This window comes from Enhydra lutris, unplaced genomic scaffold, assembly GCF_002288905.1.
Source record: "Enhydra lutris kenyoni isolate GAN:26980312 unplaced genomic scaffold, ASM228890v2 scaffoldscaffold37, whole genome shotgun sequence".
Classification (NCBI taxonomy): Eukaryota; Metazoa; Chordata; class Mammalia; order Carnivora; family Mustelidae; genus Enhydra; species Enhydra lutris.
The window spans coordinates 28883377-28897064 of NW_019154121.1; the positions used below are offsets into that span (position 1 = coordinate 28883377).

The 13688-nt window shown below is 50.6% G+C and overlaps 1 protein-coding gene across 1 annotated transcript in view; it reads left to right on the top strand.

The window, feature by feature from the left end:
- Nucleotides 1–2285: 2285 nt before the first annotated feature.
- The window catches only part of LOC111154410 (dipeptidyl peptidase like 6), a 663711-nt gene continuing 652308 nt past the window's right edge, over nucleotides 2286–13688 (top strand). Inside the window, exon 1 of the mRNA XM_022513977.1 lies at nucleotides 2286–2540. Coding sequence (XP_022369685.1) covers nucleotides 2286–2540 — 255 coding nt within the window. The remainder of the gene's footprint in view (nucleotides 2541–13688) is intronic.

A 13688-nucleotide genomic window follows, 5' to 3' on the forward strand; every position in this document is an offset into this window, starting at 1 on the left:
CTTCCTCCCATCAAAAGCACAGCTGGGGCAGGGGAGGGGGCATGACAGCAAGGTTTCCTATTTATCTAAATGTGATGACTTTTAAAGTGTCATTTTGTGGCTCTTGTAATTGCTGCCTCTGTCTTCAAAGTAAAGAGGGGCTGGTGGCGCTCTGTGCCCCCCCCAGACCTGTGGGCGGGACATCTGCCTGTGCTGGAGGCCTTTTGCTGGTTCAGGGAGCCTCTTAGCTATTGGGAGATTGGTTTTCCTTGTTTTCATGGTTGCCTAAATGCCTTTAAACCACTTTAAAGTCGTGCTTTTCTTCATAGTGGAGGGAAGCCACAGTGCATTCAACAGAGGATGGGTGTGGCAATACATTTTAATTAAAACAAGACTACCCACTGGGCTGAGACTTGGGGAGAGTGTGGAAGGGACTGGAATGTAAGTCCTCCCAGGAGGCTTATGCACCAGCATCCAGCTTCTCCAAGTTAGGGACCCTGGTGGGAAGAGGCAATTCTGGACCAGGCAGGGGCTTTCTTGGGGATATCTGGGCTTGGGCAGTTATGCCAGGAGATCGCTTTGGATTCAGACCCAGCAAAGGCTGGTGAGCCCGCAGTTTGGACTTCCGAGTGGCCATGGCCTCGCCTTTTTATTTTTTTAAACCTAAATCAAATAGTCATGGAAACCTAGACGGCCCAAGAAGGGGCCTCCCTGTGTCTGGGAAGAAGGTGAAGTTGAAGACGCCCGCTTTGACCCGGTGTGGAAGGAACGGCCGAGTGGGCAGATGCGAGCTTTCCACCTGTCCTCTCCCGGAGTTCCGGGTCCTAGTTTCTGCGGAGAGCAAGTCGGGACACATCTGTCTTGGCTGGAGGGTCCGCGAACAAGAGGGAAGGGCTGTGGGTGGGATCCAGAGGAGAAGGAAGCGTCCCCAAGAGCCGTAAGGAAGTCGGAGGAGCCGACTGGAGGTGGGGATGGAGCGAGCGGTTCCCGCAGGCCCGAAGGAGCGATGCACCCGGGAAAGGGCGGAGAGAAGGCCGCCTGCTCCGGAGTGGGTGCCCGGCGCCCAGGCATGCCGGTGACCCTCCACACAGGGGCGCTGGAGCACGTCTTACTGCAGCAAGACGCGCGAATGCGCCCCGAGCCCGGCGCCCTGTTTGCTGTGGCTTCTCCGCGCCCCTTCCTTTCGGTCCGGGGCCGAGGGGCGGAGCCAGCTTTGGAGAAGTTGCGGGCATCGCAGAGCTCGGCCTCCGCCTCTGTTTACTGAAAACGAGCAGGAAGCCCGCGGGGGCCACAGAAGGGTTGGGATGGGCAGGGAGGAGAGGCCTCCGCCGGGCCTTGCCTGCTTGCCTTCCGCGACCTGTGCTTTCCCCTCGTTTTGAGCCCGGGGGAAGGAAAACGAAGCTGTTTTCCGAGCCGCGCTGGCCTGGGCGAGCAGGGAAGACTCCTCAGGAAGCGGGCGTCCGAGCCATCTCCCGCGCAGCCCGCGGCTGCTCTCCCTCGCCCCACTTAGCACCCCGAGGCCCGAGGGGTCTTGGCTATTGTTGCAAGTTAGGCAAGAAAAGCCGGAGGGAGCCCCCGGGGGGGGAGCGCGGGGAAGGGGGCGAGGCTGCCGCGGCGCGGGGTGCGAGCGTGTGGACGCCCAGCGCCGAGGATGGGCGCCCTCGGGGCTCTGCCCCGCCTCTAGGACCCCCGAGCCCGCCGCGTGTTCGGCCTGTGCCGCGTTCCCTTCCCGCGCCGCTGGGGGTGCGACCTCCCGCGGGGCCCCGAGCACGCGCCCTCGCCCCGCGCGCCCCCCCCGCGCCGCCAGCCCCCCGCCGCCCCGGCGCCATTACCCGGCCGCGCCGAGGGGCCGGTGGGGAGGGGGAGGAGGCGCCGCGCCAGGGGCCGGGGGGGGTGGGGGCAGCGCGCAGCGCCGCGCTGGCTCCTCGCCGGTCTCTAGGTGGTGCCAGTCCTGGGGCCTAGGCGTCTTCCCTCCCTTTATGTTTGCGGGGGGGTTCCTCCTTCCTCCGGCGCCGTCGCCGAGGCCGTCCGCGGCCGCGCAGAGTTGAAAAGCGCGGAGAGAGCGAGGCGGCGCGCACGGCCCGACCCCCGCTCCGCGAGCCGCCGGGGGAGGGGGCGGAGGAGCCGAGCCCCGCAGCCGCCCGGCGGCGACTTGAGAGTGGCGCGCGCGAGCAGCGCGGCCGCCGGCTTCCCCTTCTCCTGCGGCTTCTTCCCTCTCCCCCGGAGGCGGCGGGGAGCGGGCGCCCGAGAGGGGCAGGCGGAGCCCAGGACGCCCCCCGAGGCGGCGGGCGAGGGCGCGGGCACCGATGGCTTCGCTGTACCAGAGGTTCACGGGCAAGATCAACACCTCGCGCTCCTTCCCGGCGCCCCCGGAGGCCAGCCGCTTGCTGGGCGGCCAGGGGCCGGAGGAGGACGGCGCGGGGCCCAAGCCCCTCGGAGCCCCGGCGCCCGCGGCGGCGGCCCGGGAGCGCGGCGGCGGCGGCGGCGGCGGCGGCGGCGGCGGTGCGGGTGGCCGGCCCCGGTTCCAGTACCAGGCGCGGAGCGACGGTGACGACGAGGACGTAAGAGCATCTTGGTGGGTGGTGGGTGGGGGGCGGCGCGGGGCACGGGGCCGAGCGCTCGGGAGACGCGCCCGCTCCGCACCTGAGGGTCGGGATCGCCCTCCCGCCTCCCCTCCCCTCCTCTGCCTCCCCAGAGCGCCGCGGACTGGCTCCTCAGCGCCGATCTCGGTCACCGCTGTCCCGGAGCGGGGCTCCGTCTGCGGGGCCAGGAGTTGGTGCTCCAGAGAGCAGCGTCTGTGGGGCTGCGCTGCTGGGATGTGGGATGGCTGGGGGGTGTCGCTGGGTGTGTGGATGTCTGTGGTTACTGTAAGGTGTGATGCATCCTAAGGGGAGAATTCAGTCTGTGCTTATAACTTGATTTTCCTCCCTCCGTTCGTTCCTTCCTTCTTTCCCTCCCTCCCTCCTTTTTTCCCTCCCTCCCATCTTTCCTTCATCGCCCCCCCAACCCCTCTTTAAGATTGAGGAAGATAAAGTCCCAGGCTTCCCACCTGTCACTGGAATCTAGGCGCTGTGCCCTCCAGAACCTACCCTACGCTGTCCCTTTGCTCACATGGCCTGTACTTCTCACCTCTCCAGGACACTTTCCCCTCTAGTGCTGATTTCCTTCGGGAAAGGGGTACAAAACACTCGCCTTTGAGGCCCAGCTTCCTGTCCCAGGGCCCAGCACAATTTTTGCTGATGGGAGTCAGGCCCTGCCTGTCTCCCACGTCCAGCCTTGGACTAGCAGCTCTACCTTAGACCTGCGTTAGGAGAAAACTTCGAGAGCATGTTTTCTACTCTCCTTGGGCTGGAAGCCTGGGTTTCAAAGGTTGAATTTGCATATCACCTTAGTAACTGAGGACTCCGTTAGGACACTGGCGAGCAGCTGAGATGGATGGGTCCATCTACCTCTCTCGATTCCTTCCAGCTATTACAAGGGCCAGGGAGGACCACAGGGAGAAGGAACTGCCTGATGAGCTATCCTCTTCCTGAGAAAAGAGAAAAATGCCAGACAAGCTCTCAGACTGGCAGACAGAGCTGGCCTGGCTGCTGTATTGTCCCTAGAGATATGCAGGGTGTGTTGGCTTGTAGAACCCAGTGCGTGTACCTTTGACGAGTTTCCTTTCTGGGGGCAGTGGGCACGGGGCCTCACAGAAGCCTCTCAGACAGCCGACCCTGACGTACCCGGGGCTTTCCATGTGTCTGCACTGAGCAGGCAGTTGTGGTCATTCAAATATGTCTCGCCCTGGGTCACATTGTTTCACCATTTGGTTTTTCTTTAATAGTCCAAGGTTGGGGTGGGGGTGTTGAGAGCTTTCACAGGGACGCTTCTGGAAAAAAAAAAAAAAGCCACTGAGGTTTTGTTGTTGTTGCTGGTCGTTTTTGTTTTATGAATGGAGGACGTGAAGACTGATGGGGATGATGAAAGTTTGTGTGTGTGCACACACACAGACACACACCCCACAGCCTGTATCAGGTTTTGCGTGACATTTTCTTCTTTTATTTTGGATCCTCTCCAGACTCCCCTGGTTACATAGATAGTGAGCGGAGAGATGTCCCTCCCTTCAGTGGGTCAGGTCCTGAGGGAAATGCATGCACTCTTCAGACATCTGGTTCAAGGAACTGGAAGTCTTTGAGGAAGGAGGGGTTTTACTGGGGTTGGGGCAAATTCTGGAGGATTAAAATATTGAGAATCATGGAGAAGACAGTTGAACTGCAATGCAGACAGAAATGATGCACTTTTTCCTTAAGTCTGACTTAAAACTGTGGGATTATATTATGCTTGGAGAACAATGCAGTTTCCATGTCCTAGGCTCTAGGTGTCGCTAGGAGAAAGGAAAGGCAACAGTTTCTGAATTTTGTTTCTGTTGATCTCCACCCATCTCTCTCTTTTTATCCCCTTCCATCTTAGTTTGGAGCATATAGTTCCAATTTCTTCTTTTCGGTTTGATATATGCCTAGAACTGTTTCTCAGATAAGGCGAGGGTTGAACTGAGGAACGAATTAGGGATCTGACATTTGCAAATGATTTCTGCTGATGTGACTCTGACATCAGTGTTTTTTTCCTGAAAAATACAGAACAGTGTGTGTGTGTGTGTGTGTGTGTGTGTGTGTGTGTGTGTGAGAGAGAGAGAGAGAGAGAGAGAGAGAAAGAGATGTAGGTGTGGGTATAAACATAGTGTACATGCATATGGTGTCCTTACGAAATACATATAAATACGTATGTATTTAAAAGGTCCAATGAAATCAATGACAGAGCTAAATGTGCATCAACTTCTTGAAAACTTTTGTGTGATTTTCTCAGAAATGGCTGTTCAAAATTGGAAAAGTTATGTCTAAAATTTAGAAAAGATAGATGTACATATTAAATCACTTTTCCTTCGGGAACCCTGTCTTCCGTCTAAGATAACGATTTAAAAAGATAGTAGATATAAAAACTGCTTTTCTGATACCGGCTCTTGTCAAGGATAGAGAATTTAGAGCCCTCATTTTGCTCCCCAAATGTAAGCCAGAAGGTGTGCAGCTAATTAGGAACACATTGCTCATTATTCTTTGCGTGGTGACGCGACCTTTTAAAACACTGATTTCCAGAGTTTGGAAGTGCCCCGTGGCTAGGCGGGAGCTGTCCGAAGTGCTGAAACCTTCTCTGTGCAGCACCCCTCTGTCTGCGCATCCTGACCCTGGGGCTGGTGGCTTTACTGCCCTTCTGTGGCTTGTCAGTCCGGGAAAGCTGTTCCATGGTACAGAACCAGCTTTCCTGGCTTGGTCACTGAGACAGTGATAAACAGAATGCCTTTAAAATCCAGTGGGCTTTGTGCCTCCTTCCATCCAAAAAGGGGGGAATGATATGTAGTTCTTGACCTCTTTATGTGTGAATGCACACATGCCTGAATATGATGGAAAAGAAGTAATTCCCACAAAAATATAATTTAGTAGTCACGAGATCTAGCAGAGAGAAATAAAATGCTGAGGTTGTACAGTGGGTAGTTAACTAGTATTGCATGGCGCATCTGCACCAACTACACATATAAGGGACCTCCCTTCCCCCTTCCCCAAACCCCAGAAAAGCTTGCTTTGGGTGTGTCAGTTCTAAGACATGAAGTTTAGCTCTGAAGTAGAAATAAAGCTAGAATACCTTTTCTACTGGAATTTCCTCATCAATCTTTTTTCCCCTTCATCAATCTTAAATTTATTTAAATATAAAGTCAATTACTTGGGCAGCCTCTCTAATGAATCAATAGCTATTTTGATTTTAAATTCATTTGTCGGTTTAAAAATAAGTTGACTCTTAAAGGAAATATTGCTAGAAGTGACTTTTAATAGAATTTAGCAATTTCCAATGGGAATTAGCTGTGACTGATTTTAAAATACTGGACTTTGTGCCTCTTCTGCTTGAGTGGTTCTGTTTTATTTTTTAAAGGACTTCAGAGCCCTTGGGCAGTAGTCTTATTGAGGTTACATTAGCATGTGCCTGTAGTCCTCCTTTTTAGTGACACATGATTTCCTAACAATACAAATGCAATGACAACAGGATTTTAAATCAGCAAATTGGCCAGAGCAGGCACTGAGCAGCGAGCCCCTGCTTATGATGTCTGTCAGCCCTGCAGGGCAGTTCCACCGCCCTGTACCTTCAGCATGATGGCTGTTCTTCAGCAGCAAGCCCGTCTTTCTCTCCACCTTGATTTTTCATCGGTATGATGTCAACATCCTGTGAATTTCTTCTTAGTATCTATCAACCTTAATGTTTTAAGTTGCTTGGCTCCACAGATAATTTTGTTTGCCTTATTACTTTCTTCTGCTCCAATTTTAATTTTTTTATATTTAATTTCCCATTATTTCCCTAATATATGAGAAAAAACCTGAAACTTTCAACTGTCTACTTGATCCCATTATTGTCATGACCAATTTGACAATTCTGCATGTCCTCCCCTACAGATATCACAGGGCCGTTTGGGGCTTTAACTTGAGGAGAGAGGTAGAACTCCCATCTCACTCCGCATAATGATAGTGCCTACGAAGTAAGTGCTATTGCATGCTGAGCAGTGAAATTCATTCAGTTTCAGGGAATATATTGTTGCCCATACTAATCATATTATCCCTTAATCTTTCTTTTTCTACTGGTTCTCTCTCCTTCTCTGCCTACAAAGGGAAACAAACACCATCTTCACTGGTCTGTATTACCAGCTCTGGCTACAGTCCCGTTTTATTTTCTTCTGTTACCACCCACCTTCTCAATCAAGTCGTCTACAACGGATTCCACTAACAAGTCATTGACAGTCCTCTCCTCCTCGTCTAGCTCCGTGGCTTGCTGCAGAAATGCATACAAAATGTCATCACTATTCTCTAAGTAACTTGACATAATGCCCTGTGTGATGTCTCTTTAGTCCTTGTTGTTATACCTTTGGCTCTTGGGGACCACTACCCTACACTTCCAATGTTTGCATCGCAAGTCTTTCATGGTGCTGCTGGAACTCGTGCCCTCTTTCTTTCTCAAGTTGGCCTCTGAGGTCTCTGTGACATCACTTCCTCCTACGCTTAATGTGGGGGCGTGGGAGAACCTACACTCCCAAGGTTTGGGTTTCCACTATTCTATTTTTTACCTTTCATACTTTCTAAAGATAAGTTAGATCTCAGATAAATTAGAAAGAAGGTGAAGAGAGCCGAGTATATCTGACGGCATCTGTGTTAGAAGAAGACAAACTAGCTTTCTTCTCTAATATATATCCCCGAGCATTTCTTTTGAAGATATTTTGCTTTTCTCTTTTACAGAATTATAGACTTGAAAGGACCTCGGTGAGCGCCATCTTGATCTCTCTTCCAGGCTTTTGTTCCACATATCAAACAGCTAGACGCTAGACTGTTTTTGTGACGATGACGAGATGGATACATGGAATAAGTCCCTGATGTTTCCCCCCTTTATGTCCACTTATTCCAAACATCTTTCCTCCTAATCCTTTTATTTGTCATGGTAGTATCGCCATTCCTTCCATCTCTGAGCATGGCATACAGGGTGTGAAATCATGTACAAATAACATTTGCTCAGTATTTGTATTTTTTTTGTTCCATTAAATATTTCAGTAGATAAGCTTTGAGGTCCAGTTAGGAGTTTAATGCCCTATAAAACAATATCCTAGCACCCTGCTGGATACAGTACTCGTTCTCCTAAAGTTGAGTTTTTGCACTTCGGAACATATTTTAAATGCATTGGAATCGTTGACCATGTAAAATAGTCTCTCTGAAGTGCTTTGGTGAAACCAATCATCACTGAAGTCTTGCAAATATAAGTCTATAAAGAACTCGCTGAAATTATCATACATCTATAGCAAGATTGTATACGATTTTGCTTACTCTCTCAGCACAGAGAATGTGGTCATAATTAGGAGATTGTCTAGATTGAAGGAAGTAATACTAATGACATAAGCAAGGTCAGTGCTAGCTGAACGGTGGGTGAAGCCAAACACAGCATCGTAAACACCGTCCCTCTGCATCCCACCTTATATTTTTAAAGGCCCCGTGGATATACCTCATTCTGTCTCCGTAGTTACCTTGGCTAGGGAGGAAAAGCCCAGCTACCAAAGAGCTCATCTGCTGGCTTGAAAAATTAATAAGGATAAAACTAATTACTTTTCATTTGGATGAGTCAGGTGTCAACTGTGAATAATAGCAAACAAATATCAGTGTGTTAACAAGCCTTTGGTCTCTAGAGCCAGTCCCAAAAGTGTGTGTTTGCTTAAAGCCCAAGTTGTTTGTGGAAAGTGAACATTATGCCTTCTCTATGGATTTGAGTCCTGAGTAGCAGTAAAATATTTTGAGGTGGGCACGGAAGCCTACTTTATATGGCATGCCTTTTTTTCCTCCAGTGTTGCCAGCACACACTTTTAAGTAATTAACTTGTATATGTTACCTGTGGATTTAAGGAGGTCTGAAGCATTAGAATAACATAATATTAATTTATATTTTTGACAGTGGAACCAACTCATTTTTCCCCGTGAGATTAATACTCAAATGTCACCGTGCAGACAAGAATTTCTCTAGATGTTGGCTGTGGATGTTTTTTCTTCATAAAATAGAGCTTTTTAATTTTGTACCTAAAGCTTTTTCTTCCGTAGAGTCAGAATGATTAATGAGTTTAATTTTTGCAAGCAACTGGCAGGAGTTGCTGAGTAAGATGTACACGCTGATTGTATATAACCCCGTTCCTTTTAATTACTCTGGCGATAACAATGCGTTTATCAACCGCATGCGGAATGCTTCTCGGCAATATACGATATTGATCCCTTTTGTGAAGCGTTGCCTATAAAATAATGTGTACAGTAATCCCCTCAAATTAAATTCTGCTTAATAAATTTAGTGTTGAGGACACTGACTGCCCATGTGTCATGGTATCCTTTGCTTTGCTTTCATGTTAAGCACATGGGCTTGATTTTTTGTGTACAAGTCAAAAGGGAAATAAAAGGGGGGGGGTGGTTGGGAGAGAGAAAACCACTCAGACTTTCTGGTTAATGACTTTCAGGACATTTATCTTTAGAATGATCTAGCGTTGTGAAATCATCTGAAATAGGACATTTTAAAATTTGATAACCTCTAATTTTACAAATGAGAAGACTACAAGTAATTATGTGACTCGTATTTGGCAAATCACTTGTGTTCTCTGGACCCCAGAGGAACTCAGCCTTCCATTTTCTCCTGTGTTCCTCTCAGTATACTCTGCAGCACCCTAATTGAGTGGAGGAATTAACTTAATTACATCACTGAGTTTAAAAAGTACGAACATTATGATATCTAACAGCCTCAATTAATTTGGTTCCAAATGGATGCACTAATTGCCACAGGGAAAAACAATTTGGCCACAATAGTGTAAGACTTTGCCCTGACTTGGTTTCCCCAATAGTTGTATTTATTTTTTTACCCCCTCCGTGTCTTATTTGCTGCTTTTCCAGCAGCAGCCAGATCTATCTGGAGCACAGGACGTGTTCGGTTTTGCCCCATGAGCGAGGAAGAAAGAGATAGAGATGTAAGTCTACGGGAAGACTAGAAGCCAGTAAGACCTATGAGGTGCAGATGGCAGAATTCCAGGTGCTGAAAATGCTGCGTCCCGGAGTCAGAGCATCTTAGGGGGCGGTGATGCTGGCAGCAGGTACTGGGGACGGACGCCTTGCACCAGCACAGAGCAGGGGTCAGAACTCGTAGGGATGCCAGGAAGAGGGCCTCCTGTAGTTATAGGTGCAGTGTTCTCAGGGCCTAAAATGGGGCCGAACTTGAGAAACGACCAGCTTCCTTTCACTCATCTCACATACGTACATAAAGGGCTTGAAGGCATTAGGATCATTCCAGCAATATGTCAGGTATTAGGGAAACACACACTCTCACACACACTTTTTTTTTTTTTTTTAAATTCAGAAGGAACTTGGATCTTCTGGGGCATCACAGTCTTTGTAAAAAAAAAAAAAAATCGATATGTAAACTTCCTAAAGAGCTCTGATTTCACTTAATATCAACTTGTACCTTAGATAGTTTTGGGTCAACCTTAATGTGCTTCTGTAAAAAAAAAAAAGGGAGGGGATGAGGGGATATAGGCGTCTTCCCCAATTTGGAGTTGAGAAGACCAAGTAATTTTTTCTACCTCCTGTTGCTTGCTGTCTGGGAAGATTCATTTTACAGACAGAACCGCTGGGATTTACCCACCGGCTTTCATGGAGCATCAGGAAATGCTCCATGTGGTGTGTGGTGTGTCCTTGTGGTGTGGTCCTTGATATGTTTCTATAATTGGGTGTCCACCGTACTTTATACATTGTATCCCTGATGTATTTAAGGTGGCATCAGCCCGGGGTAGGGGAGGGAAGCGAGTAAGTGAGCAGCGTTTGGGAGGAACCACAGATAAGGGGCCCCATATAAGGAGAAGAGGAGGTACAGCAGAAATTCAAGGAGGGAAACCTCCAGCGTCCAGTCTCCTTAATCATTTCCCTCGTACACTCAATTTTCCAAACTTGATTCAAACCTTTCATATGCTTCATGCAAACCTCCCCCAAAATAAAAACCAAAAAATATGAGAAACTGTGATAAAAGTCTTGAGGGGTGAAGTCATCTCATCTCTCTGTGAGACCTGTTAGAGTTGCAGGTGTGCACGGCCCCACAAGGGACCCCACCGCGGTGTGAAGGGCTCCAATTGCTAGAGACGCATTCCTTCCCTAATTGTTTTAATGTGATTCATAAAAAGATGCAGCGAAAGTTAAGTGATACAGAAGTTCAAAATGATACAAAGTATCAATTTCAAAACCACATCTAAGAGTGTGTGTATGTATTCATATGTATATTCTGCTCATAAGAGAGCAAATGGGTAAGTGGGATTATTCATACTGAGGCAGACTGCTGTGTGAACTGGCAGCGGAAAGGGTTGGTAAAGGAAAGCAGAGGAACTCTTAAGAATTAGAACCAAGGGGCCCATAATCATCTGGCTTCGGCTCAATGTTGTATCTGTGGGTAGAAATGTGCATGATGGTTGGGGCGCCTGGGTGGCTCAGTGGTTTAAGCCTCCACCTTCGGCTCAGATCATGGTCTCAGGGTCCTGGGATCGAGTCCCGCATCGGGCTCTCTGCTCAGCAGGGAGCCTGCTTCCCACCACCCCCACCCCCACCCGCCTCTCTGCCTGCTTGTGATCTCAATCTCTCTGTCAAATAAATAAATAAAATCTTAAAAAAAAAAAAAAAAAGAAATGTACATGATGGGAACTCCAGGGATCTTCCAGATCTTTCATCTAAGGTCCTGGTCAACTGTGGCCACAGGTGACAGTCATCTGTATAGGCTCTTCTGTGCACAGTAATTGTTCACATCTCAGATCCTTGGCAATCGTTCGAGCCACTGGATCCTTTTGCCCTAATTTCTCAGCTTTAGCCATTACGCAGTCAGTGACAGGAGGCATACGCTTGGCAGTCACACAGTCTGTCGTCGACTGTCCTGAGGTTTGGGTCAATGGAACAGTTGATGAAGTTGGCATCGGCCAGGCTGTGGTGAGGCGGGCGCGGCTGGTACGTTGCAAGAATGAGCAGGACGGGCGTCGGGGTTTCTCTTCCCTGGGTTGCACTGGCAGCTCTCTTTCCTTGGTTTTTGGGTTTTCATCTAACCTTCTCTTTAAGCTTCTGGTCTCAGAGACTCAGCGTCCGCGTTCGCGGTCGGACACTTCCGTGCTTTCCTTTGCTTCCCTGTGTGCGCGCGGCGCTCTTGTTTCTTCCGGAGACCTTTCCCGATCTGTGCTTCCCTGTAGCCTCGGCTCACTGGCCCGCATCACTGTAGCTTCTGAGAAAAGACGGAGCTGCCTTCACATCTCTGCCGTCGACAAAGCCATGGGGTCCCCTGTCCTCCCTTCTCCTTCTGTTCACGCCTCAACGATGACTTTCCTCTCCACCCACATTTACAGGTCTTCCTGGGAATCTGCATGGGGGGATTGCTGTAGTTTTCTAGGGTGCTCAGGCTGCATTGTAGAACCCCGGGCTGCCTCCCCAGGTGAGCTCTTAGGTCCTCCTCATGCTCTTCCTAGCTTTTCCCATTTGCGAATGTCCCCTCTCCATGGCCAGGTGGGAGGGAAGTATGAACGGATGGATCCCAAGTGACTGTCCCCTGTTGGCCGCACCCCACGTGAGCCCCTTCCCACCCCGGGCCATGCCGCCAACCATGACAGCCCCTCAGGAGTATGGGCTCAAACAAAGCTGCTGTGCCGGTAACGGTTTGGTGGAAGGACGGATAGGAGACGCCCCTGGGCGGGAAGTGGAGGAACGGGGCGGAAAACTCAGACCGGTGCAGACTTTCTCAAATGGGCCCTGAGGCTAGCTGTTGGAAGGGGGATGGCTTCTCCCCTGGGTGGGTGGGTGGGGGTCTTGGGGCGGCTCTGCAGGTACTTTGGGTCTCGTGGTGCCCCCCCACCCCCCGCTGGGGGGTCGTGCTCCCCTGTGTCCTTCCAGTGCTGCGGGGCTGTACGTGACTTGGGCTGATGAAGCGGGACTGACGGTGTGTGGGCCCTTGGAATCGGAGACCTTGAGAACCGGCCCAGGAGCTGCTGGTCTCTCCTTCCTTCTGCCACAGAGAGGAGCAGGATTTCTGAGAGCATCTGTTCAGCGGGGAAGATACAAACTGGTCTGTACAGCGCTGCGATGATCTCACTCCCGCGCCACCTAGCTGGAGCCCGCGAGGCCGGCGGGACGAGTGTTAAAGCAGATGGTCGCGCTGCGTCGTCTCTAGGCCTGGGTCCGGCCCCAGCTGTGGCAGAGCCGACACTTGCTAAACTCGTCTACGAAGTTTCACTCTGCCTTCGTGTTTCTCACCTATGACGTTTTCATCCTCCAAGACACCGAATTGGAAATTCCTTTGGGGCGGACAACAGATGTTGGGGGGTGTGAGTCTGACTTTATTCGGGGGGCAAGTGGGACCGGTTCCCTGAAAGACAGGTGCACGTGCTGGTGGTGTGGGGGCGCCGGGCGTGTGGGGTGGGGGCCGTAGGAGGGGGCGCGTATGTCTCTGGACAGCCGTGGCAGAAGCCAGCGTTGGCTCGTCGGATGTCGCTCAGGGGGAAAGTCTCTGAGTCGGGGCTCTGGCCTTCGGTGGGAAACCCTTCAAGTCAGAGAAGTGGCAGCTCGCATGGGGAGGCTTTGACGGTTCCCGGTGCGGAGAGCAGTCTCGTCCCTGGGTCTGTCCTTGGTGTGTGCCGTGCCCTTCCATCTTTGTGATTCAGGATGAGGTTGTTTGCACCGAGGGAACTGAAGGGTCTTACCATTGGCATAAGAGGAAATGTCAGCCCGAACATCTGGCTTTCGCCTCGTATCAGCATTTTCTCCCCGATCAGCCGATGACCAGTCAATCTCCGTTTTATGTGTGGAAGCATGTCATGGATTTCTCTTCTTCTTCTTCTTCTTTTCTAGATCTTTTAGTTCCTCTCAAATTCAGCCCCCAAATGACAGGTTATCTCTTAAAGGGAGAAGGGGATGCCGTGAGAGACAGGGGTGCTGTTTCCATGGAAACGGGAGCTGGCGGTGACAAGCAGGGGCGTCCGGCTTCCTTGCTGGGCAGCTGGCCTTACTGGACGTGCAGTCAGTGCTGCTCCCCCTCCTTGCTGTCCTGTGGCTCCTGTGGCTCCTTGCTGGGCAGCTGGCCTTACTGGACGTGCAGTCAGTGCTGCTC